Source organism: Equus przewalskii, chromosome 5 (assembly GCF_037783145.1).
Source record: "Equus przewalskii isolate Varuska chromosome 5, EquPr2, whole genome shotgun sequence".
NCBI lineage: Eukaryota > Metazoa > Chordata > Mammalia > Perissodactyla > Equidae > Equus > Equus przewalskii.
In genome coordinates, this window is record NC_091835.1 from 30,329,400 (window position 1) to 30,354,386 (window position 24,987).

General features: G+C 39.0%; 1 protein-coding gene across 22 annotated transcripts in view; it reads right to left on the reverse strand.

The window, feature by feature from the left end:
* Positions 1-24,987, reverse strand: part of ERC1 (ELKS/RAB6-interacting/CAST family member 1) — a 516,642-nt gene that overhangs the window by 34,354 nt on the left and 457,301 nt on the right. For all 22 annotated transcript variants that reach the window (XR_011540237.1, XR_011540234.1, XR_011540233.1 and 19 more), the window contains one exon: positions 9,965-10,153. Coding sequence is in view for 15 of the 22 variants with exons in the window: in XM_070620439.1 (XP_070476540.1) it covers positions 9,965-10,153 (189 nt within the window). In the remaining 7 variants the exon portion in view is untranslated. The remainder of the gene's footprint in view (positions 1-9,964; positions 10,154-24,987) is intronic.

The window sequence follows — 24,987 nt, forward strand, 5'->3', positions numbered from 1 at the left end:
TATCATTATTTATTTTGCAGCTAGAATTCTTCAATATTTTGCTATTGGGAGCCTCCATATCCTTTTGACACAGCCCCACCACTCTTGGAAGACCTCCTTACTTTCTGGTATAATAAGATGTTCTGGATTTATGCTGTACTTTGCTACATACTAGCCCTAGACTCAGCCATGTGTCCAAGGAGACTTTGTTCCTTCAGGTGGAAAAAGTCATCTAGAAACCAAGATTTGGGTGCTAGATGAGCTCCTTGTTACTAGTGTATCACTGCTTCTAGGTCCTCTTGGCAGATAAAGCTGAGAAATACATATACGTATACATGTAGATGAACACACATATATGTAGCCACATAGATATCTTTTTTTGAGGAAGATTAGCCCTGAGCTAACTGCTGCCAATCCTCCTTCTTTTGCTGAGGAAGACTGGCCCTGAGCTAACATCTGTGCCCATCTTCCTCTACTTTCTATGTGGGACGCCTGCCACAGCATGGCGTGCCAAGTGGTGCCATGTCCACACCCGGGATCTGAACCGGCGAACCCCAGGCCGCTGAAGCGGAACGTACGAACTTAACTGCTGCACCACGGGGCTGTCCTCCACACATAGATATCTAAATATATTAATCTATCTATCTGTTAAAAACCATGGGTCCAGGGGCTGGCCCCGTGGCCGAGTGGTTAAGTTTGCGCGCTCTGCTGCAGGCGGCCCAGTGTTTCGTTAGTTCGAATCCTGGGCGCGGACATGGCGCTGCTCATCAGACCACGCTGAGGCAGCCGTCCCACATGCCACAACTAGAAGGACCCACAACGAAGAATATACAACTATGTACTGGGGGGCTTTGGGGAGAAAAAGGAAAAATAAATAAATAAATAAAATCTTTAAAAAAAACCAAAAAAACAAAAAAAAACCATGGGTCCATATCAATATCTCCAACAACAATCTAGCACCACAGGATTTGCCTTTACCCTTTCTATATTTGTTACTTTGGATGGTGACAAACCTGTCTCACACTAACCTCAATATATTTACTCAATTGCTCAATCTCCTTGTAGGCAACCAATCTCCCAACCATGTGCACCATCATCTTGGTCCTGGACTACTAGTTCCACCATGACAGATGAACCCTCAGCTCTGGCACTTCCAAAAAATGGTGGCCCACCTTGTTGCGTCTTTCTGAAACTAAGGAATTGACATGTAGCATATGTTCAGTATAACCTTTTAAAAACCAGACACAACATTTACGTTAAACTTATTGTTATCCCTCCAAAATACACCAGGACCCAAATCTTTGAGCTCTACAAAAATAACTGTCTGCATTTATAATGAAGGGAAAAGCCTTTTGTCTGAAAAGTTTTAGTTGAAAAATGCCCCCAATTTTCATGTGGTTCTATAATACTCGCCCTAAGAACCAATAACTCAACTCCTTCTAGATGTTAGGTCTATGTTAGCTAGTGTCAACACCAGATTCAAGGAGACAGTAACAAGGTTTCCTGCGTAAGTGTTGGCCAGGTAGCTTGGCAAAGAAATGAAGACACCTTACGAAAGGAGAAGGTAAAGTGTAGTGTAGGAAATGTGGACCTGGAATTTCGGCTATGAGCTGTGACTCTGGAAGATAACAAATAATGTTCAAATATGGAACTGTCCTAAAATAAACAGAGAAGCCGTTTAAATCTGAAACTGAACTTAGTAAACATTTTTTCTTAGTGCTACCCACTTTTTACCATAAGAGCATTCTACTTTGACACTACCTCAATCTATTTTTTCAAAGAAAGTGTTTTTAGTGCCCCAGAATCATACATACAATGGTATAAGATTTACACTTATCTGAAAAATGTCAACGTCTCTTCTTCCAATACCAAGTGACCAGAGGGCCTGGGTTCAGTAAACAACAATGAACAGAAAGATAGCCAGAGTAGTATGGTAGCATTTATTTCAAATTTATATCACACTAAACAACACTGCATATTGTTTATAGAAACAAGTAAGTGTATTAAAAGGGTAAAAATATGGACCGTGAAAATGCACATCAATTTAGGACAGTGGTTGCCACTGCAGACAGAAAGAGAAAAATGCAACTGAGAAGAGGTATGAAGAAGACTTGAACTATATTTAGTGTTAAGAAAAAATCTGAGGGGCCAGCCCGGTGTCGTAGTGGTTAAGTTCGTGCACCCTGCTTCAGTGGCCTGCAGTTCACTGGTTCGGATCCCAGGTGTGGACCTACACACAGCTTATCAAGCCATGCTGTGGCTGGTGTCCCACATATAAAGTAGAGGAAGATGGGCATGGATGTTAGCTCAGGGCCAGTCTTCCTCAGCAAAAAGAGGAGGATTGGTGGTGGATGGCTAATCTTGCTCAAAAAAAAAAAAAAAAAATCTAAAGTAGCTATAACAAAGTAATGTTTGTTAATTCTGAGTACAAAGGTGATGTCATATTAATCTCTATACTTTCTCTGAATGCTTGAAATTTTCATTAAAAATAATTTGGCACAACCACATACCAAAAAGAAAAGAACCTAGGGACCAAAATTGGAACTAAATATATATTATGTAAAAAATGGCAACTGTTTATAAACCAATGTTACCAATTAAAAAAAAAAAAACTAGGGCCAGCCTGGTGGCACAGCAGTTAAGTGCGCATGTTCCGTTTTGGCGGCCCGGGGTTTGCCGGTTCAGATCCTGGGTGAGGACATGGCACCCCTTGGCAAGCCATGCTGTGGCAGGCATCCCACATGTAAAGTGGAGGAAGATGGGCACGGACGTTAGCTCAGGGCCAGTCTTCTTCAGCAAAAAGAGAAGGATTGGCAGGAGATGTTAGCTCAGGGCTAATCTTCCTCAAACCAACACAAAAAACAACCCCCCCCCCAAAAAAACCCACCCATACATACAAAAAAATGGCAACTGTATGTTTTCACAGAAGAAACCCTCTTATGGAAACCTCTACAAAAAATTTTTGTGACTCCTAAAATATATATATTTAAGACTTTTCTCTTGGATCATAACATGGATATAGAATAACAGGAAGCTTGAGATTAAGAAAGCCCATATATGACTAGAGATGTAGGGTCAGAATTTTTTATGCTCAAGATTCCAGAAAAAGAGAAAATTCCAAAGTTGATATGGGGGGTCATCAGGCTGATTCTTAGTAAAACATTAACTTACAATAATGATGATGGTAATAACAATAACAACTATCATGCATTATAGTTCTCATAACAACATTATGTACATTGAACGACAAAGGAATAGGTAGAGATGTTAAGAAAACTAAGCTCAGATAGATAGGCAGTGAAGGTAAAACAATGCAAATCTAAGTCCATCTGACTCTAAAACATGTGCCCTTAATTCCCACACTACACTGAAGCCGACAGCAGCAGCACATGACACTACTGTACATATGCCTGCCTGTCATCCATGCACCAATCTACCTAATTCAATCCAATAAAAACTAATACACTGCACCCAAAGAAAACTCCAAAGAGTATAAAATTTGGGGACAGACTTAGAAAACTCAAAAATTAAAAGTCACTGGGGCTGGCCCCGTGGCCGAGTGGTTAAGTTCGCATGCTCTGCTGCAGGTGGCCCAGTGTTTCGTTGGTTCAAATCCTGGGCACAGACATGGCACTGTTCATCAGGCCACGGTGAGGCAGCGTCCCACGTGACACAACTAGAAGGACATGCAACTAAGATATACAACTATGTACCAGGGGGATTTGGGTAGATAAGGCAGAAAAAACATAAAAAAAAAAAAAAAAAAGATTGGCAACAGTTGTTAGCTCAGGTGCCAATCTTTAAAAAAAAAAAAAAAATTAAAAGTCATTGCTATGAACAGATTCAAGGCAGAGCCTAGAAAGGAATTCATCACATTCTGCCATCTAGCTATTCTATAATGATCATCAAGCTACCACAGGAAGTTTGATAGGTTGAAAAAAAAATCTTAATAGTTCTATGGGTCTAAGTAATCTTTTAACTTTCAAAAATGGAATATTTTATTGCAGTAAGTCAATCTCAGTTTGGTCAATTTTATAGCACCAGGAATAAAATGACATCGATCATCGTATTTTCTAAAGGGACCATTATGGAATTCTGATACAATGATAAGACTTTACTTCTTATTCTATTGGCCTTCACTGTATGTTAGAAAGATCAGGAGCTCAGCAGGAAACCTGAGGGGGCCCTCCCTCTATGGTGCAGGTGTGCGGGGCCTGGCAGGGTTTGAGGGTAGAGCAGGGGTACTACCATAGGAGAAAGATATCCACGCTCTAGGCCCTGTTTGAGCACACGTGGTAATGGCTGCCATGTGAGGAAGGTCAGACAAAACCCACCTGCAAAAACTATGTGCCAGGGAGAGGCAAGAACCCTTCAGTGCCTAGAGCCTGACCCTGCATTGACAAGAAATGCCTATCTCTTGCATTGACAAGGTAAGCTGTCACTAGAGAAGAGACAGGAAGTTCACTAGGCCCCCAAATTCTAAACTGATTCAACGCAGAAGCCTGCTGCTATTGGGGAAAGGGCAGGAAATCTACCTGCAGTCTAGACCCTGTACTGAAGAGTAGGGAAAGTTGTCTGTTACTAGGGGTGGGGCAGGAAGACTGAGACTGAGGTTGCCTAAGACTGAAGCTGGAGCAGGAGAATGAAGAAACCTGCCCTGCTCCAACCATGAGCACTGAGTAACAAGAAAGAGCAGCCTGACACTTGGAGAAGGGCTAGAGCACGAAGACAGAGCCCTCTGTGGTGCAGGCACAAAGGACATACTGAAAGCTGAGAGCAAAGTAGGAAAACTGAGAAAAATCGGCACTCTAGAACTTACATTAAATGTAGGACAGTGGCAATGTACCAATGGAAAATTTAAAGCCTGTGTTACAATGAAGATAACTATAGCAAAAATAAACTCAAATCTAGCTCAGTCACTGACTTATTTGACTCAGCTCCCAATGCTAACGGCCTGACAGAAGAAGAGGAATGCCTATTTCCAGACATAAATATTATTTACTTCAGTTTCTACTGTTCTTTCATATATAATATTTGCTGTTTAATAAAAAATTATGAGACAGACAAAAAAAGCAAGTGAATTTGAAGACAGATCAATAGAAACTATCTAAACTGATAGTAGGAATCTCCAAACATAACGTGAAAAAACCAAAAAACAAAACAAAACAGACATCCAAGAGATGTTGGGACAAAATTAAATGATCTAACAAATACGTAATTGTAGTTATAGAAGGAGGAGAGAGAAAGGGGCAAAAGAGCTATTTGAAGAGATAATGGCCAAGAGTTTTCCAAAATTAATGAAAGTCAACAAAACAGATCTGAGAGACTCAGAGATCCCAAACAGGATTTTAGCCCAAACAGGAAATATACAGAAAAACAGAAGTAGGCACATTAGTTTCAAATAGTTGAAAACAGAAGAAGAAAATCTTGAAAGCAGTGAAAAAGAAATATGACAGAGGAACAAAAAGCGACTATAGCAGACTCTTGAACAGAAACTATGGAAGCCAGAAGAAAATGGAACAGTATCTCTAAAGTATTAAAAAACAAAACCAAAATAAACTGCCAACCTAGAATTCTATAGAAGAATATCTTCCAAAAAGAGGGTATATTAGTTTGCTGGGCTATCATACAAAATACCACAGACTGGGTTGGCTTAACAATACAAATTTATTTTCTTATCGTTCTGGAAGTTAGAAGTCCAAGATCAAGGTGTCGGCAGGGTTTGTTTCTTCTGAGGCCTCTCTCCTTGGCTTAGAGATGGTCACTTCTTGCTATGTCCTCACATGGTTTTTCTCTGTGAGCACACTATCCATGCTGGGTCTCTGCATGTCCAAATCTCCTCTTCTTATAGGGACACCAGTCAGAATGGATTAGGGCTCACCCTATCAGCCTCATTTTATCTTAATTACCTCTTTAAAGGCCCTACACTCAAATATAGTCATACTCTTGGAGTTTGGACTTCAAAATATGAATTTGAGGGCAGGGGGCACAATTTAGCCCATAACAATCCATCCTCTGTACCCCCAAAATTCACATCCATCTTACATGCAAAACATATTCACCCCCATCCCAACAACTCAAAAGTCTTAACTCATTTCAGCATCAACTCTAAATCTCAAATCTCATCTAAATCTCATCTAACTCAAGTGTGGGTGAGACTCAAGGTATGATTCATCATGAGGCAAAATTCCTCTCTAGATGTGAACTTGTTGAAACTAGACAAGTTGTCTACTTCCAAAATACAATGGTGGGAGAGGCATAGGCAAGACATTTCCATTCCAAAAGGGAGAAATTGGAAAGAAGAGAAAGAGATCATGGGTCCCAAGCAAGTCCAACGTCTAGCAGGGCAAGTTACATTAGATTTTACAGCTTGAGAATAACCCTCTTTGGCTGGGTGCTCTGTCCTCCATGCCCACTGGGGTGGCAGCTCCATCTCTCTGGTCCTGGGTGGCAGCCTGGCCCTTGAAACTGAGGAGGTAGCCCTGCCCTCTGGAACCAAGAAAGAAGAGACAGCCTTGTCCCCTAGACCTGTGCTCTGTGGGCTGGTGGATATATGCTGTCTATAAGAAACTCACTTTAAATATAAACATATGGAAAAAGATTTATCATGAACTCACTAACCTAAAGAAAGCTGGAGTGCTTATGTTAGTATCAGACAAAGCAGACTTCAGAGCATGGAATATTACCAGCTATGAAGAGAGACATTACATAATGATAAAAGAGCCAATTCATCAAGAAGACATAACAATCCTTAATGCGTATGCACTCAATAATAGAGCTTCAAGATACATAAAGGAGAAACTAATAAGGTAAGAAAAATAAACAAATCCATAAATTTAGTTGGTATGGTAGCCAACCTCTAAGAGGACAAAGGAAACAGAACAATTCTGGAAAACCTTCAGATATAAGGTTATATTTCCATAGGCCAGGCAGCTGCAGATTATAGCGCCATGACATCAATAATCAGATTATCCAAAGCTACTAAATGGCACTGAGGAAACTGCCTCGGGTCACCAATAACTAATCGGCTAATTATATACTAAGCATTCTCTACATGTATAGTACTATGCTAGAAATAAAAGACATGGTTCTGGCAGTGAAGAAACTTACAATCTAGTTGGAGAAATAAGGATCACAAATATGAAATACAATATAATAAACTATGCAGAACTCACTAGAATTCACGTGCTCATTTAAGTTACTGAGCAAGTACCATGCACATCATGTGGTGCTAATTTTAAGATGGAAATAATATGGTTCATGTCCTCAACAGACAGAAAGCCTAGAATGGGAAGACAGATATGAAAACAAGGAAGTGTAAGTGTTTACAGGTACGACAGAAGCCCTCAAGAGGGAGTGGCACATTCCGCCTGGAGTTTCAGGAAAGAATGCATAGAAGAAATGATGTCTGAGCTGAGTTTAAAAACTCAGATTCCTATTTAGGTATTCCTTGGGGAGACAAGGTAGGGAAGGGCATATCAGGCAGAAGGATCAGTATGAGCAAAAAGACAGAAGTATGAAAACTGTAAGTAGTTTAACAGTTTAAAAAAATGTAAGTGGTTGGATATGCTTCAAGGATAGGGTAAGAAGAGACATGCATTTAATAATTAGGCCAAATGAAAAAAGGCCTTGTGTGACATGATAAGGAATAAGGACTTTATCCTGTCTGCCTTCTCTTGTTTTCCTCTCTCCTCTTATTCATTCAACAAATATTTATTGAGTGGATACTATATGCTAAGCATTGTTCTTAGTACAGAGGATACAGCATTGAAAAAGATAGATAAGGCTCCTGTCCTGTCCTCATGGGGGTGCTATTGTGGGGAGCATGGTGGCAGTGAAATGCACTGGACGTACAGAGGTGAATAACGCAAATGTCAGTTGCAGAAGGCTCTACATCCCCCAAACAAAAACATAACAACACACACACACAAAATAAACCAGTATGCATATCTGGAAGTGATTAATATCTTATGTTTCTTGGGTTTCAGAAACTAAAGTTAAACTTTGATGACAATACTTTCATAAACAAATCATTTTGTTATTAGAGGTCATCTTTTTCAATAGCCAGCATTATTCCTTTAAATTCTTACTTGGGGTGAGGTGGCAGAAAATCGGTTGGTTTCTCCACAAATCTTTAGCATTTATGGAGAAGCTTACAGAAGGTGGTGTTAGTTTCTATATTCCTCGATAGATGATCTAAGTCAACTACTTCCCAAGAAATACTGCTGAAGATACAATTTCACACACCTTAAGCAGTAACTTCAGTAACTGAAGCACATTCTCAATCAAGGGGAAATGTGACAATATTAACAGAATTCATGTATGTGAGCAAAATTATTTTGATGATTACAGTAGCTTGATTGTAATATAATGTGCAATGGCAAGTCTAATAACGAATTCCTACTTTCATTCACTCAAAACCTTCCAAAAAAATTCTTAGTTTGAAATTTTCTTTCTTGGTCTCACCCTGCAGGTAATTTTTTTCCCTTGGAAAGACTGAGGTAAGTCCACTCAGGCATATTTGAAAAACTAGACTAAGCAAAAATACTATTTTCCATTTCAAAGACAAGCTGTTTTACAAAGAAATAACTGAATGCCATTAAGCTGTGATACATTGCCATGTTACTGCTTTAAGAAGCAATGTTTTTACGCAAAATTTTGAAGTAAAAGCTTCCAAGATTAACTAGCCATGTGCTCTGTTTCCAAAGGGCTTTCAGTTGCATTCTACTACACGGTCATTAATATCAAAAGGAGCTATTAGGAATTCAACTTAATTCTGTCCTTTAAATTTTTTCTTCTTTCAAGAAGAAAGAAATTAAAATTTCTATGGCAACATGCTAAATTTGAGAAATAGGCCCTACCTTTTTGCTTCAAATAAACAAGGTGGGTAACTAATTAGGCTGTTAAACACGTCTATTACCAGGCAATATCTAATCATGGGGAAGTAAGTGCAGCTCTAAGATTCCAGTTCACATTTCTTGACCTGTGGATTGTTATCACCATCTCTAATATCACACCATGGGAAGTTTTGTATTTAACACAATTTTCCTTCACACCTTAGGAATAAACAAATCATGTTTATCAAATAGGAAGTATTTAGCTGGAAAATAGTGTATTGCTTAAAAATTCTGATGAAGACTTTTAGTAAATTTACACCACCTGTGCATTTAAGTCTTTTGGTTGGCTTAGAGCACAGTCTAAGACTTAGATCATAGTCTGTAAGGGGCTAAAGATATCATCAACCCTTATCTGTATGCTAGGAACAAAAGGAGCTTAGAATTATTGTTTTAAAACTGCTCTACTTTTCTTTATCTATTTCTATTTCTCAGTGTTTATTCAATTTTTCTTTCCTTCACTTTCCATGTCTCCTCTCTATTCCTAACCTCATCCCGTTCTTTCTTTGTTTCCTTTATTCATGGTTTTTGTCTCTAGACCAGCCTTCTCATTTCTTTATTGAAATAGAAAAAGTCACAACATGAAAAAAAAAATCATTGGATTTTCACAGGCAACGGTAAACAGAAAATGTAGCATGTTGGGGGGAGGGACCTAAATTAACTCATCTAGTGGTTCTTTTACTTAAAAATTTAGTATGTTGTAACCCACAGTTTCCCAGAGAAAACTGAAGATATATGCTACCGACTTGTCAAGAATCCCCCATCCAAATATCCTTAACTCAGATTTTCCTTCAGTGGCCATAATTATGAGTAGCCATCACTTCTATGAAATAACGTGTGGCATGTTAACAGATTGTCCTTAACCCTCTCCCTTGTAAAACAGCCCTTTCTGATACTTGAGCAAGTTACACTTAGGGAAGAATACAGTGGGACCTCCTTCAAATGGTAACTCCCAGCATCTGTTGCAGAACTAATCATTGCTGAGAATCTTGAATCTGAACGCTGACTTCCCCAAGGTAGTTCCTATTGCATCAGCCTGAAAGTAGATGAATTTTAGTAAGATTTTGTCGAAGTTCAAGTGAGAGACTTACCTGTTCCTGGGTCATCTTCTGCAGCTCATTCTCCCAAGCTGCCTGGTCATCGTCCAAGTTGTAGGAAGCTGGTGGAGTGAGTCCACGAAGGATCAGGGGGTCTCGGTCATGGCAGAGGGCTGTCAGGTGTCCAATATACAACTTTAATTTGCTTCTATTTTGGTCAAGTTCTAAGAGGGACTGGATGATCTGAGGTGAGAAAAATGAGGAAAGTAAAGGTCAATCTGAAATGAGAAGTTCAAATATCTTTATGCCTCCCAAGTTAAAGAAAACTGACTAAAGACTAAAGCTCTGCTAATCACTATTGAAATCTTCAGGATTATAAAAAGAAACAGTTCCACACACTTGCACATTTACACTGTCACATCCACCCACCATTCTGGGAGATGGGTAGCGAATGTTGGCTCCATATATCAACCTAGACTGAGACTTCCGTATTTAGGCAGGGGATTAAGGACAGGACTAACTTGTATTGATAGCAATGACATTCCCGATACAGAGAGACTCCAAGTTACCTCACAGTTTCCCATTCCATTTATTTATGAGTAGGTTACAGAAAATTGCTAGTGAAATGTACTCACCTGAAAGCCTGGACAACACACACTTCATGTGTTCCTCTACCTCCTGGAATGGAAGAAGAATTCTGTCTCTGGAGAAGGTGCATGTTTTTCTTGGCCAAGAGATGTGATGAGTGAACTCATTACTGAGTCTGCCTAATCCTGGCTTAAGCTCCCCTCCTTCATTTCACAGAAGCTATCCGATATTCTTTTTAAACAGTGATTGATAAACCCTTCTATAACACCAAACACCTGACCCACAGCAAGGGACTCTCTGAAATTCTCTCAGTTGTTACATTGGTTCTATATTTTTCTTGAATAACAGTCCTGTCCTGTATTTTTTTTTTATCCCCTTTACCCTGGATGACTAACTATCCTTTTGACTCCATTTGGAAGCACATTAAATGACAGATGACTTCTGCCCCAGAATTTTGTTAGACAGCTCTCATGACAATACTCTGGCCAGGTACTCAGTACTTGGTCAAAGTTGGGGGTGTTTAGGAAGAACTGGGCCAGCTCTCACATCTTAGAACACTGAAATGTTAGAGCAGCATCTGCTTGACACACAGCAGCTGTGAGAGTCGCAAAACCCTGCCAAGACGCTGGCGATTCTCAAATGTTCCTAGGGCTTACAAGGCAGAGGTTTGCACCTGTCGCATGTCACTAGTCTGGCATTTTTCATCAATAGCACACCTATGACCTACCTCACAAATAAGGAGCTCAATAATCTTCAAGTCAACAGCAACAAGGCTTGGTATTACTTTCAACACGACACTGATTCCTCCCTGGCCTCCTCACAGGACTGTTCCTGTGGCTTTCCTTTATTTCTTTTTAAGAGTTTTTTAAAAAGTGAGTAAAGTTTTATGTTTTTTATTACGAAATCAATACACATTTTACTTGGGAAAAGAGGTACAAAAGAAATAAAAAAGCCTGTAAGTCCATTTACAACATTTTTGCGATTTTCTTCCAAGTCTTTTTATAAACTTATATAAATCTACTTTTCATGGTATCATACTTCACGTTTTGCTTGATACACTGTTTACCCATTTAATGTTATATTGTGAGCACTATTCACAACATCACATATTCCTGGAAAATATGGCTTTTAACAGTTGCTTTATAAATATACCACATTTCCTTTGTTTCCAATACTATTTTCATGAAATAACTGAGAGGGAAGAGCCAGGGTTTAGCAGCTAAAACAACCTTTAGATTACTAAATAGATCAGAGTTCAGAGTTTAGGGCTATATAGTATAATATAACACAGAAGTTGGAGCCTGCTAGATAGATCAGAGAAAGTGAATCAATTTAGCATTATTTTTACTTTTTAAACATGCCCATCACACAGAATTCTATAAGGATAAAGGTTAAACTCTTGGGTGCTGGTGTGGAAAGCTCTCGGGCTCTATAAGAGACTCCTAGTCAGCAGGCTCATGGTGCCAGTTCTGTGCTGGCATTTCCTACGTCTGATAGGCATATCAACACTGCCAATCACAGAAGGAACAGATTATTTCAAGAAAGCAGAGGATTTGGAGAGTGTGGAAGTTGGATAGTTTTTCACAAACAACACCAATCTCTCAAAAAGAACTTATTTTATTTCTGATCATAAATGCATACTCACTGTAGAAAATTTAGAAAGAATTTCAAAGCGCAATCTTTAAAGGAAATTTAAAGGCAATTATTTCCTTAAATGCCAGTATGTTTTGCAGTTCAATAACTGAACTGTCTAGTCACGGTTCTATTACCACATCCCTCATGCCTCCACACAATGCAGCCCTATTTCCTTTTCCTTTTTTTTTTTAAAGCTTGGCTTTCTCTATCTTCTTTTACAGACACATTGATAAAAAGTCACTTTGGGGAGTTCCATTGGGTTTGTGCAATTTAATAACCATTCTGTGTGTGTGTGTGTCTGTGTATAGTTGCCATCGCATCTGGGTTGCAAGGCTGAAAGAGCTGATATTAATTACTGTTTGGATTGGAAAGCTGGCATAAAAGAGTATGACCACTGAGGAATGGGACAATGTGATAAATGGTAGTAATGGAAAGACCAAATTTCTTATAGTAAAATAAAATTTAGAAGGAGACTAGCTCACTACAGTATGACTGGGAATGAAAAAATTGACTTTAGATCTCTGTTCTTGATGAAAGATGAATTTCAAACTGATTTAAATGAATTTCATGCTTAAGAGTGAATTGATTTAAAAATGATAGTTTTGCAATATGTAATTTTTCAAAGTCCAATTGAAAACTTAAAAAATGATGGAATTTGAAATTTTTTTCCAGGATAAAAATTCATTCCATGCAATGGCCAAGATGTCGGTCCTTTTTTCCCAGCCAAAGAGAACTGCTTAAAAAAACCCAAAAAACAATACAGCTTAGTATGTGAAAGTCCATGCAACTGCCCAACTAGCATAGGTCCCAAATCTATGCATAAAAAAATCACTTCGGCCTCTCTGGGGCACATTTAACCACGTCAATCATGTGGGAAATGCCCTTATCTTTTCCTTTTCTCCCCTATCTAACTTGGGTAGGCCACTTAGAAAAGAAACTGCATTTCCCACAAGGCAGAACTGCCACTGCCTAATCTCAGGAGGGAAGAGGGACACTTGCCAAGTAGAAAGAGGATGCCTTACAGGATCCATAAGTTATGTCTTTTGTCCAAATACAACCTCTGTACTTTGGCAAGGAGTCCTACCAAAAACCGTCAGAAATGTGGTCAGGCCACATTAGTTCTACAGCTATGCAGAACTATATCTTTTTTGGCAAAAAGAAGTTAAAAAATTAACTTGTCAAGATAACCTCTGCTTCTACCAAATGTAATGCCCCAACAGCAATATTCCCCCAGTCCTACATTTACCAAGCTGTTAAAGAAGCGTTTAAGTTTTAAAAAGGGGTGAGAAATTTTTGGTTGATGTACTGAGACCTTTGTTTCTTCTTGCAAGGATTTATTTGCTTACGTGTAAGATCCTCAAATTGGCTTTGGAGGTCAGCATTTGATGACATATGGTGACAGAGGACAGTGATCTTCTGAAGGTGTTTATTTTAACCTCCTTCCCACTTAAGTAAGGTTAGATGGCTAAAGCTCTTTTGGAAGACAGATGAGTTGCTTCTATATTGTTTGATACAGATTGCAATTGAAAATTCTACAGTGTTCCATTTCTGCAACCCATTTATCTATGAGATTTGAACAGACTTTCTTAGACCATTTGACTTTTCAATACCAGGATGGACTGTGCAGAGCAAAAGGCCCCTAACCAGTCAATTATATGGCTACTTTTCTCTTCCCAATTTACTGTTTCTGGGTCAGACATTTACACTAAGTATAGTTGGGTGGAACACATTCTAGAGACACATCTTGAAGGAATGCCCATCATAAAGACTAGATGAACAGGTACTGAAGATTATTTGGAACTTAAGGTATTTGCCCTTGGGATACTAATGTTTTGTTGTTTGGAAGATGCCATTTTTTTTTTCCTGCTTTTTCTCCCCAAGTTCCCCCAGTACATTAGTTGTATATTTTTAGTTCTGGGTCCTTCTAGTTGTGGCATGTGGGACGCCGCCTCAGCGTGGTCTGATGAGCGGTGCCACGTTGGTGCCCAGGATCTGAACCAGCAAAACCCCGGGCCACTGAAGCGGAGCGTGCGAACTTAACCACTCGGCCATGGGGCTGGCCCCAGGAAGATGTCATTCTTTTTAAGCTAACATTTATTGATCATTTACCGTGTTCCTGGCAAATTATTTTAATATTTACTATGATTCTTTTGTGGCTAGCCCACTGTCCTTAACTGGCTACAAAATCTTTGTTCTTCTTTCCACCTGCTGAAGTCTTCAAAGGCAGGTTCAACTGCCCATGTATTAACTGCATAAATGCTGGTGGTAGTTTTGATTCCTCATTGGGCTACCATTACACTGCTGTCCCCGACTTAGGTACATCAAGAAAGTCCCAGAACAACTAACATATTAACTCCCTGGAGACATTATTCCCTTAATAGCTTCCTGTGCAGAGGCCCCAGCAGAGAGATAAACTCTGAAAAGTAAAAAAAAAGAGGCAAGGGAATAAAATTCATCAATCTACTCTCAAAAACTTAGTTACTGAGGGAAAGAAGACTATCTTCTTGGTCAGTAATGTGCTTCAGGCTCAGGACGATGAAGGACAGTGTTGTCTCTTCACGAAGGTTTGGAGCTTTGTACATTCTCACTTAAATGCAGCTACTTTGTGAAAGAATAGTTCTTTGAAAAAATATAGTAAGCCCTCATAACATTCTATCAAATCATATGTATTGAAGCTAAAAAATTACATAATTCACTTAACAAGCATTTAGTGAATGCCTTTGTGCCATGTCCTATCCAGTTTTAGCAGACGGCAATATTAAGAATAAGATGTGGTCCCACTCTACAGTAAAAAAATCATGAAATGATAGAAAAGACATGTTGAGGGTACATAAGAATTAAAATGTGTAAATTCATGATTTATCCTTGTTTTAACTTTAGTTTTGAAGTTTACTTCAGGCAAGCCCTTAAATTGTTAAATAAACCTCTGCCTTGATTTGAGGCTTACTCTTAGTCTTCATATATAAGGTTAGGAAATTCAACAAATTTTTTATTCTTAATGGTCTCTGAGACCCAACCTCCTAATGAGCCTTCCCATCTGAAGCACGAACAGAAGGATAATTAATAGATTCTCTAAATGTCTCTGGTCTTATGGTCCTTACTCATTTTTAATCCTAAAAAATGGAAAAAATATACATTTAAGAAAAGCCTTCATTTTATACTTCTCCTGCAAGACATACTGAACAAAGTCATGCCTAGCAAGTCTGCATCCTATAATAATCTATAAAGGAGTCAAAACTTCGGAATAGTTTATAAGATACCCCTACATAATCTCCATCAGAAAACAAACCTTTTTAGTAACAAGGAGAATGTGGAAAGTTTCAATAGCCTTACACTGAGTTTGTGCTTAGCTAGAGGGCTACAGTCATTGAAAAAAAAGTTTCTATTGTAACATAGCTGCCTTTCTTTTAGGGGTAAGACAATACAGCTCTAAAATTTCAGGAAAAATTAAGATAACCTAACGTTAAAGGCAAGAAGCTGCAGAGCTCCAAATCCTAACCCATTTCACAACTATATTTTACGTGTATCTGACTCCCCAAGCAAATTTTACAGAATGTGACTGTCTTACATTTATCTTCCAAAACAAAAATAAAAAATCATGACAAAAACAAAAAATCCAGAATGATATACAATAAATATTTATTAAGTACTTAGGATACTAGTTCTATACTAAGCAGGGCCACTTTCTCAGCAACCCTTATAGATGACCTACTATTCTTACTTATTTAGTTAATGAAATATTTGGTCCAGGGCATCACTTAGGCTCAATTAATTTTCTCATTCCCCTTATCTACATACTGGTAACAAACATTCTCTCTCTGACCAAACTTTGGTCAGGTTCCTCTGAACTTTCTTCTCAACTAGGCCCTGACTTTTGGGCTTTCGTGTTCATCTCTACATTGTCCAATTCTAGCAAGAATCTGCTAAGTTGGTTATCAAGAATCTCCTACCCTTGATATTTGATCACCCTCAATTTCTGATCAGGCTCCTCACAGTCCACTATCCCTCAGGTAGTGTCTTATCACTCTGGCCTGCCTTAAGCAAGAATCCTGTTAGGTTGGTTTAGCCAGAATCCTCCCTTACCCCTGATGGTCCACCCATTAACCCCCAACCTGCTCCTTGACCATAAATTCCCACTTTTCCTTGTTGTATTCTCAGTTGAGCACAGTCTCTCTCCCCAACTGCAAAACCTCATTTCAGTGGTCTCTATACTTATCAGATGGTCCTGAGTAAAGTCTGCCTTACCGTTCTCTAGTAAGTGAATAAATAATTTTTTCCTTAACACTGGTTAAACGAAAGGAATAGTAAACACTCAGTTACCATTAGGAGTCCAGGTCCAGGGACCACTAGGTCATTGAGGTGAATAAATGTTAATCAGAAATCTTACTAGAAATAGAAATATCTGGTTCTAAAAGTGAAACTCTCTCCAAAGGTTTTAGATACAAAGAGATTTACGGTTTGTTAAAGTTTAAGTGTGTCTATGAAAACTGCAAAAGACTACAGATGTTGAAATATGAGAAAAAGTGAGAACTATTTTTTTGGTGAGGAAGATTGGCCCTGAACTAACATTTGTTGCCAATCTTCCTCTTTTTGCTTAAGGAAGATTGTCCCCAAGCTAACATCTGTGCCAGTCTTCCTCTGTTTTGTATGTTGGATGCCACCACAGCATGGCTTGATGAGTAGTGTGCAGGTCCGTGCCTGGGATCTGAACCTGTGAACCCCAGGCTGCTGAAGTAGAGCATGCAACCCAACCATTATGCCACCGGGCCAGCCCTGGGAATAATTTTTATTTTATTATTTTTATTATTATTTTTTTTGCTGAGGAAGATTTGCCCTGAGCTAACATCTATTGCTAATCTTCCCTTTTTTGTATGTGAGCCACTGCAACAGCATGGCCACTCACAGATGAGTAGTGTAGGTCTGCGCCTGGGAAATCAACCCAGGCCACCAAAGTCACGCATCCTGAACTTAACCACTGGCCCACTGGGGCTGGCCCCAAAACATGTCCTATTTCTTGATCCAGATATGGACAGAAAAAATTCTGTACTCAAAGTTATAAGGAGATAGGAAACAGGGTTTAGAATAAAATGAAACTTGAAATCTGAACTACACACTTGCTAACTGCATTTTGCCTATTTACTCTTCATTCAGTTAAAATCTATCCTATCTTATGCAGTCAGCATAATAAATGCTGCTCAAATAGAGAGCAGAGTGTTGGAGCCCTGCCCACTAGTGAGGGAAGGAGATCTCCTGCTGAGTCCATCTATTCACGTGTTGGAGGATGTTAAGGTTGTGGCATTTCAAGTCCTTGCTGCTTTACTACTTGGGAACTTGTATGATACATGAAAATAAGGACATTTACCAACAAGAAGGCAGACAAGTTATCACAGATGAAGACAGTGCAGATAAATGGGCATTAAGTGGAGAGAATGCTATTTTGAGGCACATAAGCTATTACAAGCTAACCAATCAAGGGACACATAGTATGCACCCTGTAGGGATGGTCGGATAAGAGCCAGTGAGATAACTAGAATCAGGAAAGCCACCCACTCTGATAGATTTAGCAATGCTAGGAGTATGTGAGTGTTCCAACATTCTTCCTTGCTCTTAAGAGCTAATAAAGATGGGAAAGTATCTTCAATTCAGTTCTTGGCTTGAGGCTTGCTTCTCCAAAATAAATCACTTATTGTTATTTTAGTGAACAAATAGGGGTTAAATATTAGTGTGTGTGTGTGTGTGTGTGTGTGCACATATATAGAATAAAATAGCTGAATGACTTCTCCCCACTGTATAGTAAAGTTCCAGGGCTATATACTTATGAATGAGAAATTATGGGGGGAAAAGTCTAAGCATGTGAAAAAATAAGGCGAAAGAGGGAGAAGAGAGGTTTATACTTTTTAAGCAGGCAAGCCAAAGGCAGGCTGATGTTGAATTCAAAAGAAAAAACTAGGTAGGCAGTTGGCCATAGGCAAAAATGGTGGCCTTCAACTCATTGCATGCCTGTACACATACTCGAGTGCTGAAATTGATAACTTACGCTCCATTCTGATCCTTTGAGGTCTGGTGCCTAAAGTATCCCTGCTTATAATTGTTGGCTGCAGTCAAGCACAACAGCACTTCTTGGCATTATTACATGTCTACTAGACAGATGAATCTGAAAAACAGCAACATGGTTGTTGCCTGCTGGACAAAACACAACAACCTTATCACAACATTTCATTTTCTTCTCTTTCTAATGCAATGTACCAATTATATTGAAAGTGGAGGGGAAGGCCAAGTGGACTTGCCCAGAATAAACAAAAGGAACCTCGTGATCTTGAAAGTATCTCAATAAACATGGAACAACATAACAAAGGATGTGAATCTAGATTAGAGGGAACACATCCATTGGCTCCTTCTCACAGTCTACAGAAATACAGAGAAGAAAAGAGCCAAGTATGATTATCTTAGAAACAATGAGATGCGATAGCTTATCTGTACAAGAGCTCCCAGAGGCCAGTCTCTGGAGGAGACTCGTCTGTGATTAGCACTTATTCCAAGGTCAGGTTAAACAGGTATGTGTACGTGTGTGTGTGTGTGTGTGTGTGTGTGTGTGTGTGAGCTGGAGGAGTAAACAGAGCCAATTTGCCATTAGTCATATTATTATTTCAACTCTAGTGTCAAATTAAACACAACAGACTGGGCAGATATTTAGAGTCTACTGTTGAAGGCTCACAGACAGGCTGTGGCCACTGAGAGTCTCATTCTGTGTCTGAAGCCTTGGGTAGACATGGCTCCTCATTAAGCAGTGCTTACCAAGAACTGGGCTTAAGAGGGTACAGGTGGGAGGGAAGGAGAGTTTACCTAGAATCACCTGGAATGCAGGGGCAAACGTATCCGCAGCCCTGTATAAATATCAGAAACAGGTATCCCTGCTGTTTAGAGAAAGACAAGTTACATACAGGAATTTGATCTCTTAATGCTAAAGTCGGAAAGAGCCAGGAGACAAAATGTGACAGGTTAGAAACATTTGTGACTTGGTGTGTATGAGAATGCACATGTACATACTTGCAGTAGCAAGAAGGTGCAAGGGCAAGATGGGAGTACAGATCTGAGCAAAATGGCCCTTAGCCAATATTTTCAGCTTTAGTGCAGCTTAGAACCCTGCATAACTGAGAGGATGGAAATGTTTCTGAATATCATAAAAGAGCACTTTAAGAACTGAAACCAGTACCAGGACAGGAGGCACAAAGAGAGTCTCCTTAACTTCTTCCTCTCATTACTATAAATTGAAATAAAGCTAGGCTCTCAGTGAGCCAGCAGCTAATCCCAGGAAAGGCATGGTATGCCCCCCACCTCCACTCCAGCAGCACTGCTTTGTATCCACCATTATCCTCTTCCTTTCCTCTGCTACTTCTTCTCTCTTGTCCTGTCCTAACCACATGAAGAATCTTTATTTCTACTCACTCACTCACACACACACACACACACACACACAGCCCCAAAAGTGTCAAACATCTGAGAAGCTAAGAGGGATCTTGGGTGCTCTGACAGAGAGGTTCTTCCTGGATTTGTCTGCCATACTGAATAAGGAAATCATTTAAAAAGAAATTCTTTCAAAAAATTTTATACACCAAGAACAAATCCCATGGATTAACGATTTCCAGACATCATCCCTCTCACCTTAGGCGTAATCCAGGCTCTGGGTAGAAAAAAACGATTTGGGAAAAACAAAAATTAGGAAGACTATTTTCTCTACCCATCTTCTTTGAGAATAATATCTCCCATATAGTTACTGAATTAATCTCCCCTCTCTGAAAGCTGCTTAACTGCTTAGCATAACACAAACTCTGATAGACATCACCATTTCAGTATCACCAGTTGTCGATGCTTAAGCAAAGTTTTATTATTTGAGGAGATACAGGTATATCTCGGAGAGAGTGCGCGTTCGGTTCCAGACCACCGCAACAAAGTGAATATTGCAGTAAAGTGAGTCACACAAATCTTTTGGTTTCCCAGTGCATATAAAAGTAATGTTTACACTATACTGTAGTCTATTAAGTGTATAATAGCATTATGTATAAAAAAACAATGTATATACCTTATTTAAAAATACTTTATTGCTGGGGGCCGGCCCCATGGCCGAGTGGTTAAGTTCACGCGCTCTGCTTCGGCAGCCCAGGGTTTCGCCAGTTCCAATCTTGGGTGCAGACATGGCACCGCTCATCAGGCCATGCTGAGGCGGTGTTCCACATGACACAACTGGAAGGACCCACAACTAAAATATACAACTATGTATTGGGGGGCTTTGGGAGAAAAAGGAAAAATAAAATCTTTTTAAAAAAATACTTTATTGCTAAAAAATGCTAAGCATCATCTGAGCCTTCAGCAAATCATGACTGTTTCGCTAGCGGAGGGTCTTGCCTCAATTTTGAGGGCTGCTAACTGATCAGGGCATTTTACTCACAGCAGAACTTCTTTCAAAATTGGATTCAATCCTCTCAAACCCTTTATCAACTTTAGGCTTTATCAACTAGTAAGTTTATATAATATTCTAAATCCTTTGTTGTCATTTCAACAATCTTCACAGCATCTTTATCAGGAGTAGATTTCACTTTCTTTGTTCAACCATAAAAAGCAACTCCTCATCCATTAAAACTTTTATCATGAGATTGCAGCAATTCAATCACATCTTCAGGGTCCATCTAATTCTAGTTTTCTTGCTATTTCCACCACATCTGCAGTTACTTCCTCCACTGAAGTCTTGAACCCCTTGAAGTCCATCCATGAGGGTTGGAATCAACTTCTTCCAAACTCCTGTTAGTGTTGATAATTCTGACCTCTTCCCATGAATTGTGAATGTTCGTTTTTTTTTTTTATTGAGTTATTGATAGGTTACAATCTTGTGAAATTTCAGTTGTACATTAATGTTTGTCAGTCATGTTGTAGGTGCACCACTTCACCCTTTGTGCCCACCCCCACCCCACCTTTCCCCTGGTATCCACTAAACTGTTCTTAGTCCATAATTTTAAATTCCTCATATGAGTGGAGTCATACACAGATTATCTTTCTCTTGCTGGCTTATTTCACTTAACATAATTCTCTCAAGGTCCATCCATGTTATTGCAAATGGAATGATTTTGTTCTGTTTTGCAGTTGAGTAGTATTCCATTGTATATATGTACCACATCTTCTTTATCCATTCGTCTGTTGCTGGACACTTAGGTTGCTTCCACGTCTTGGCTATTGTAAACAGTGCTGCAATAAACATTGGGGTGCACAGGACTTTTGGGATTGCTGACTTCAGGCTCTTTGGATAAATACCCAGTAGTGGGATGGCTGGATCGTATGGTAGTTCTATTTTTAGTTTTTTGAGGAATCTCCATACTGTTTTCCATAGTGGCTGCACCAGTTTGCATTCCCACCAGCAGTGTATGAGGGTTCCTTTTTCTCCACAACCTCTCCAACATTTGTTGCTATTAGTTTTAGATATTTTTGTCATTCTAACGGGTGTAAGGTGATATCTTAGTGTAGTTTTGATTTGGATTTCCCTGATGATCAGCGATGATGAGCATCTTTTCATGTGCCTATTGGCCATCTGTATATCTTCTTTGGAGAAATGTCTGTTCATGTCTCCTGCCCATTTTTTGATTGGGTTGTTTGATGTTTTGTGATTGAGTTGCAAGAGTTCTTTATATATTAAGGATATTAAGCCTTTGTCAGATATATGACTTGCAAATATTTTTTCCCAGTTAGTGGGTTGTTTTTTTGTTTCAATCCTGTTTTCCTTTGCCTTGAAGAAGCTCTTTAATCTGATGAAGTCCCATTTGTTTATTCTTTCTATGGTTTCCCTTCTCTGAGAAGGCATGGTGTCCGAAAAGATCCTTTTAATACTGATGTCAAAGAGTGTACTGCCTACGTTTTCTTCCAGAAGCCTTATGGTTTCAGGTCTCACCTTTAGGTCTTTAATCCATTTTGAGTTTATTTTGGTGAATGGTGAAAAAGAATGGTCAATTTTCATTCTTTTACATGTGGCTTTCCAGTTTTCCCAGCACCGTTTGTTGAAAAGACTTTCTTTTCTCCATTGTATGCCCTCAGCTCCTTTGTCAAAGATAAGCTGTCCCTAGATGTGTGGTTTTATTTCTGGGCTTTCAATTTTGTTCCATTGATCTGTGCACCTGTTTTTGTACCAGTACCATGCTGTTTTGATTACTGTAGCTTTGTAGTATGTTTTGAAGTCAGGGATTGTGATGCCTCCCGTTTTGTTCTTTTTTCTCAGGATTGCTTTAGCAATTCGGGGTCTTTTGTTGGCCCATATGAATTTTAGGATTCTTTGTTCTAATTCTGTAAAGAATGTCATTGGGATTCTGATTGGGATGGCGTTGAATCTGTAGATTGCTTTAGGTAGAATGGACATTTTAACTATGTTTATTCTTCCAATCCATGTACATGGAATGTCTTTCCATCTCCTTATGTCGTCATCCAATTCTCTCAGAAAGGCCTTGTAATTTTCATTATATAGGTCCTTCACTTCCTTAGTTAAATTTACCCCAAGGTATTTTATTCTTTTTGTTGCGATTGTGAATGGTATTGTATTCTTGAGTTCTTTCTCTGTTGGTTCATTACTGGAGTATAGAAATGCTACTGATTTATGCAAATTGATTTTATACCCTGCAACTTTGCTGTAGTTGTTGATTACTTCTAACAGTTTTCCAATAGATTCTTTGGGGTTTTCTATATATAAGATCATGTCGTCTGCGAACAGTGAGAGTTTCACTTCTTCCCTCCCTATTTGGATTCCTTTTATTCCTTTTTCTTGCCTGATTGCCCTGGCCAGGACCTCCAGTACTATGTTAAATAAGAGTGGTGATAGAGGGCATCCTTGTCTTGTTCCTGTTTTCAGGGGGATGGGGTTCAGTTTTTGCCCATTGAGTATGATGTTGGCTATGGGTTTGTTGTATATGGCCTTTATTATGTTGAGGTAGTTTCCTTCTATGCCCATTTTGTTCAGAGTTTTTATCATAAATGGCTGTTGGATCTTGTCAAATGCCTTCTCTGCATCTATTGAGATGATCATGTGGTTTTTATTCCTCAGTTTGTTGATGTGGTGTATCACGTTGATTGATTTGCGGATGTTGAACCATCCCTGTGTCCCTGGTATGAATCCCACCTGATCATGATGTATGATTCTTTTGATGAATTGCTGAATTCTGGTTGCCAAAATTTTGTTTAGAATTTTTGCATCTATGTTCATCAGTGATATTGGCCTGTAGTTCTCTTTTTTCGTGGTGTCCTTGTCAGGTTTTGGTATCAGCGTGATGTTGGCCTCATAGAATGTGTTAGGAAGTGTTCCATCTTCCCTAATTTTTTGGAATAGCTTGAAAAGGATAGGTATTAAATCCTCTCTGAAAGTTTGGTAGAATTCCCCAGGAAAGCCATCTGGTCCTGGGGTTTTATTCTTTGGGATGCTTTTGATAGCTGTTTCAATCTCTTTCCTTGTGATTGGTCTGTTCAAATTGTCTGCCTCTTCTTGAGTGAGCTTTGGGAGATTGTAGGAGTCCAGGAATTTATCCATTTCCTCTAGGTTATCCATTCTGTTGGCATATAGTTTTGTGTAGTATTCTCTTATAATCTGTTGTATTTCTGCAGAGTCTGTTGTTATTTCTCCTCGCTCATTTCTGATTTTGTTTATTTGAGCTTTCTCCCTTTTTTTCTTTGTAAGTCTGGCTAGTGGTTTGTCAATTTTATTTATCTTCTCAAAAAACCAGCTCTTTGTCTCATTGATCCTTTCTACTGCCTTTTTCGTTTCAATAGTATTTATTTCTGCTCTGATTTTTATTATTTATCTCCTTCTGCTGACTTTGGGCTTCATTTGTTCTTTTTTCTCTAGTTCAGTTAGGTGTGCTTTAAGGTTGCTTATTTGGGATTTTTCTTGTTTGTTAAGATGTGCCTGTATTGTGATGAATTTTCCTCTTAATACAGCTTTTGCTGTATCCCATATGAGTTGGTATGGCATGCTATCATTTTCATTTGTTTGCAGGTATTTTCTTATTTCTTCTTTAATTTCTTCAATGATCCATTGCTTGTTCAGTAGTGTGTTGTTTAGTCTCCACATCTTTGTGCCTTTCTCAGCTTTTTTTCTTGTAATTAATTTCTAGCCTTATAGCACTATGATCTGAGAAGATGCTTGTTATTATTTCAATTTTTTTAAATTTGTAGAGGCTTGCCTTGTTTCCCAACATATGGTCTATCCTTGAGAATGTTCCATGTGCACTTGAGAAGAATGTGTATTCAGCTCCTTCAGGGTGGAGTGATCTATATACGTCTATTAAGTCCAATTGTTTTAGTTTTTCATTCAGCTCCACTATTTCCTTGTTGATTTTCTGTCTGGATGATCTGTCCATTGATGTGAGTGGGGTGTTGAGGTCCCCTACTATTATTGTGTTGTTTTTAACATCTTCCTTTAGGTCTGTTAATAGTTGCTTTATGAACCTTGGTGCTCCTGTGTTGGGTGCATAGATCTTTATAAGCGTTATTTCTTCTTGATGAAGTGTCCCTTTGATCATTATATATTGTCCCTCTGTGTCTCTCTTTACCTGTCTTATTTTGAAATCCACTTGGTCTGATATGAGAATTGCAACACCTGCCTTTTTTTCCTTGCTATTTGCTTGAAGTATTGTCCTCCACCCCTTCACCCTGAGTCTGTGTTTGTCCTTGGGGCTGAGGTGTGTTTCCTGGAGGCAACAAATTGTTGGATCTTGTTCTTTAATCCATTTTGCCACTCTGTGTCTTTTTATTGGAGAGTTCAATCCGTTCACATTGAGAGTGATTATTGATGCATGTGGACTTAATGCTGTCAATATGTCGCTCATTAT